Source organism: Poecilia formosa, unplaced genomic scaffold (genome assembly GCF_000485575.1).
Source record: "Poecilia formosa unplaced genomic scaffold, Poecilia_formosa-5.1.2 Scaffold441, whole genome shotgun sequence".
Lineage (NCBI taxonomy): Eukaryota > Metazoa > Chordata > Actinopteri > Cyprinodontiformes > Poeciliidae > Poecilia > Poecilia formosa.
In genome coordinates this window covers 500,754-505,600 of record NW_006800380.1, presented here as the reverse complement: position 1 = coordinate 505,600, position 4,847 = coordinate 500,754, and the positions used below count along the sequence as shown (strand labels likewise).

Below are 4,847 nucleotides of genomic sequence, written 5' to 3'. Positions count from 1 at the left end.
TTATTTAATATATTGACGTCTCTGTGTGTACATATGTTCATAAATGTTGATTACTGTATATATAAAAACGATTTATCAAAATCAATTGTATTATAGGTTCACATTTATTTTCTTTGTTCAGAAATTACAATTAAAATATAATGAAAAGTCATAAATGTTGTCTTTGGTGATTGTTTAATTTCCAAATATATTCATGTTTATTTGTGAGTGGGTCGATGACGAACATTAGCTAAAAATACTTTGTGGAATGGTATTTTCTGAAGTTCGGTCCATTCATTTGTATTAGCTTACTGGCAGAGATGCCACATTCAATATGGCGGACGCGATTACGTATCGCTGCAACGGGCCGACCCGCTCCATGAGGCGTCTACGTATTAATGTCTATGGTTTCAGAGCTGCTGCGGAGTAGAGACATGCCAGTTTCGGCCGTCCTTCTGCATAGCGCTTGACTTCTTTATGTCTGATATATGATGTTTTCCTGCTAGTGCATTATTGTGGCCGATATAGGGGAAAGGAACACTGGGAAGGTGCTCCTGTGCCTGCGGAGGAAGAGAGAGAGGCTGCGGAGTTTCTGTGTCTGTGGACATCGGCTACCATCGTCATTCTGGGTCGCCATCCCAGCCAAGACAACCTCTTTCATCGCTTTGTACGCATCAGACACACACACAAATATAGAGCTCTATATGTTTTTTTGTTTGTTTGTTTTTTTGCTGGCCAGCTTCTTTTAATTTAATTTTATTCTTTTTTTTTCTTTTTTTTTACCAAGGACCCTGAAAGGATTCTTTATAATCTAAGTATTTTTTTCTTTCTCTTTGTGGGTTTTTCCAGGAAAACTATATGACAATGTTGAGACGAAGTTGGATGTGTTTCAGTCCAGCAACTTGTAATAAACAAAACTGGTTGATAGTAAACTGCTATCTGAACCCGAGTAGATTCTGTTCTTTGGTTACACTTTCAGGCGTGGGGCTGGTTCTCGCTGCTCGCTTGCTCCTCGTTGCTGCACCTTTGAAAAAATTAGCTTTGTTGTTGCTTGACATTCCGTTGGTAAACTATTAATATCTGACCTCTTATAAAGACTTTAGGATTTGGCGTGTCAGATATTTTTATGTCCGGGTAAACTGAGAGGTGTATATTCAAAATAAATGTAAGAAAATAAAAATGCAGGTTTCCGGAGCTCTGCTAGCGTGCTGCCATCTTCCTCGGCGGTCCAACGTGACTCCAAAGGGCATTTTTAAGTACTGCAATCCCCAACAATGAAGAAATTTAGAGAATTTAAAGAATGAGGAGATTATTTTTAATCAATGTATTGTAAGATGTAGTACTGGGGAGTAGATGGATTGCCCACCCACCAACTGCAGGAATATGCTTCCAACTCTTCAAAGCTCCAAAGAGGGAAAGCTGGAAATAAATAGACCTGCAATGAGTTTTACAAGTCACCAATAATGTTATAATCTCAGAAGTAAAACCAAAAACATTATTTTGCTTTGGACACATTCATATTGAGTGGCAATTTCCTGCATACACAGCTCAGATTGATTAACAGGAACATGATATGGCATCTAAACAAAGAAGAATACAAATATGACTGGTCATTTAAAATGGAAAAGCAATCAGAAAAATGAATGAGAAACTCTTTAGTTGAAAGAGCTTTAATCAAACAGTTCAGTGCAATGTACAGAATTGCACGCTAGACAACTTCTATGCACTCCAGCAGTGTCCATGTTTATGATTCATTTGTGGCTCTTCATGTTAGGAGTGCTAAACAGCCAGCAATGAACAGAGAGAGGTGCGTCTACTTTCCAGGTCCTAATCCTCTTGCAAGGTTGTCGCTGGTTTCAGCAGCGTCCCTTAAGACTTGCATCAGCATGGCATTCCTCTGTCTTGTCTCTTCCATCCTCACTGGGTTTGATTCAGGTAAGTTCTGGTAGGTGGTGGACAGAAAAAAAAACAGGTAATTTATGATAAACTGAATTCATTTGATTTGAAAACAAACAAAAAAAAACTAAAAATGTACAATTATAAGAAACAGAACAAAACTTTTTTTCTTTAAATAAATATTTGCTAATGTAAAAGGTGCGTAAAATCTAAGGAAAAGAACTATCTGGAAGCGCAAACACATTTAAATTACAAACCTTTGTACAGGAGACTCATGTTCACTGATAGAAAACTCCAATCTAACATTTTAAACAGAACTTGAAAACCCTTACAAATAGTCAGATTATTTCACTTCATAAATGTGTGTAGGTCACAGTCATTAAGCAAATGAGATTTGGTGTGTTTTAATTATAAACTGACAGTTCTCATCTTTATTAGGAAATAAAGAGCCCTACTTGGCAGGCTTGGATCTGCCTAAGATCCCTTCCTCAAAGGGAGGGAAGATTGTGTGATTTTTGACAATCAGGAGGAAACTTAGGACTTTTCACAACTTTTACTAATTGCACTCCTACATTTTGTTAATGTTTGATATACAGTTTTAATTGGTGAAAGAATACTGACTGTATGCAAAAGGCCTGTCCATACAGTGCACATGCATAGACAAGTCAATCATTCAAACACAGAACTGTGATTTAATTAGTGGCTGGTCTGAGATGTGAAGAATAAACTCTCTTGATTTTTGTACCCGACTAAAAAGATCAAGACTTAAGTTTAAATAATGTCCTGCAAATTGGCAAAGCGTTAAATCCATTGACTGGCTGTTCAGGTAGGAAAACAAGCATCACAAGTCAGGTTACACTCAGCTGTTAGATAACTGAATGTTGTTGAAAGAACAAAATGAAAACTGAATGAAAAACTGAAGAAAGTTGGCTTGGCGAGAACATTACATCTGCAAGTCTGATGGCTTACAAACACAGCATTTGTAAGCCACCAGACACAGAAGCTGATTTACTGTTCTGTTTTTGTCCAGAACTAGTGTGGTCCACTCTACAGTTGAGCTCAAACTTTTTCACAACCCTGGCAGCTCAAATAAATGATAAAATAAAAAACAGACAGAATACAAACAAAACATAATGTTAAAGGGGTATCAATGTTTTGAACAATTGATCTTTTTTGTTTTCTTAAAATGGCAAGACGTATAATAAAATATCCATCCCATTAGTTAATAGAAAAATCTTTATAACCATTAGCACAAATAAACCTTTCCTTTAATCACTGATCACCTTTTTGTATGTTTCCACTGGTATTTTTTAAGATTTTGGTGATCAATCAATCAAATTTACTTGAATAGCACATTTCAGCAATAAGGCAGTTCAAATGGTGACGAGCTGCAAGATGTTGCCTGGCTCTCACTCTAATCTTTAACTTCAGTCAGGAGTCTGGCTTTGCCACTTCAAGACCTTAAGAATAAATCCAGTCAGAAAAAACATGTTAGTCAAGTTAAAGAATTAGTTTAAACCTAAAGTTGCCAGCATTATGAATCACATTGGGTTTCTCTGTGTTGATCTTATTGTTGAGGTAGTTCAGTTTAAAGCAAAAGGATGTACATAAATTGTACCTTTGCTAACATTATTTTAAATGCAGCATTTGTAAGCCACCAGGATCAGAAACTGATTTACTGCTTTCAAAAATATTAAAATAGCCAATTTTAGAAGAGGGAAGGATTGGCCGTTTTAAATTTCACATAGTGATCCAGTATGTCACTTTATTTTTCTTTCTTCTTCTCTTTACGTAAAATAAGAATTTAAGGGATAAGTGATAAATCAGCCTTTTGTTCAGAGGTTTACCTGTGAAGAAAAGTGGGACAGAATCAACAATGAAAAGGGAAATTAGCTGTTAATCAGTTGATTTGATTGATGTGAACCAGCTGTAGTAAATCATGTTACAGCTTCACTTAATTTATTATCTGTGTTTTGGGGGGTTTTCCATATAAAAGAGCAAGGCTAATATTTGTTTTCTTTCTCTGTCAAGAGGTGCATGTATCCAGGTTTTCTTCATACCTAAAAGAACAAAAAATTTTAATGAGTTTTATTGTAAGATGTTTGCTCCTACACAAACAATTCTGTTACGTTTTTCATTGATTCTACATTTTTAAGTAAAATATCTCAATCTAAAGGATTAGGGTATTAAGACAGTTTATGTAACGAGATAGAAATAATTTAGTCTGTTGGAATTTTTTTTAAACATTGTCTATGGTATAGCAGAGTTGACATGTCACACTGTAATACTTTTTACTCCTAAAATATAAATATGTAATGTTTGACAATGGCTCATTTATCAAAGTTCATTGTTTTTTCCAATAAAAGACCTAAAAATAAGTTTTTGCTGAATATATTATTAATACAATTTAATAACATTGTCATTCTCAATAGATGACTGCTGCAGTTTTAGATCTATGACCTGTTACAATTCAACCATTTATAGGGGCTCCTGTATGTCTGAAGGGACCCTGAGTGACTGAAATTCCCTGGATGTCTGGAGGGGTCTACCAGCAGCTACTGAGTTTTCCTTGCTTGATATCTCAGTGTTACAATTCTACATCTCAGAGGTGCCAACATCAAAAAATTATGCAGACTTAACCCCTGTGAGATTTTTTTTTTTTGTCTTTAAAGCAGTCTGCAGCCAAGTTGTTACAGAGGTTAAACAGAAGTAGCAGGGCTTATTTAGTAAAATAACAGCAAATTTGCTTATTTCATGACTTCATAACCAGTGACCATCTCTCCTATGGTCTGTTTGACAACTACAGTCTCAGATCAACTCAGCCCTTCAGCTCTGTCAGCAGCAAAAACAGCAACATTATACCTATCAGGGAAACATAGACTATATTTCCTTTGCATTGTCCCCACATGATGACAATATAGTATGATCCAATTAAATATTAGATTCTTGATTAATATGGGTTGTTGCTATGT

At 35.6% G+C, this 4,847-nt stretch overlaps 1 protein-coding gene across 1 annotated transcript in view; it reads right to left on the bottom strand.

Moving 5' to 3' along the window:
• Positions 1 to 1,631: 1,631 nt before the first annotated feature.
• uqcc3 (ubiquinol-cytochrome c reductase complex assembly factor 3) overlaps positions 1,632 to 4,847 on the bottom strand; it is an 8,269-nt gene continuing 5,053 nt past the window's right edge. Inside the window, exon 2 of the mRNA XM_007577443.2 lies at positions 1,632 to 1,921. Coding sequence (XP_007577505.1) covers positions 1,793 to 1,921 — 129 coding nt within the window. The 3' untranslated portion in view covers positions 1,632 to 1,792. The remainder of the gene's footprint in view (positions 1,922 to 4,847) is intronic.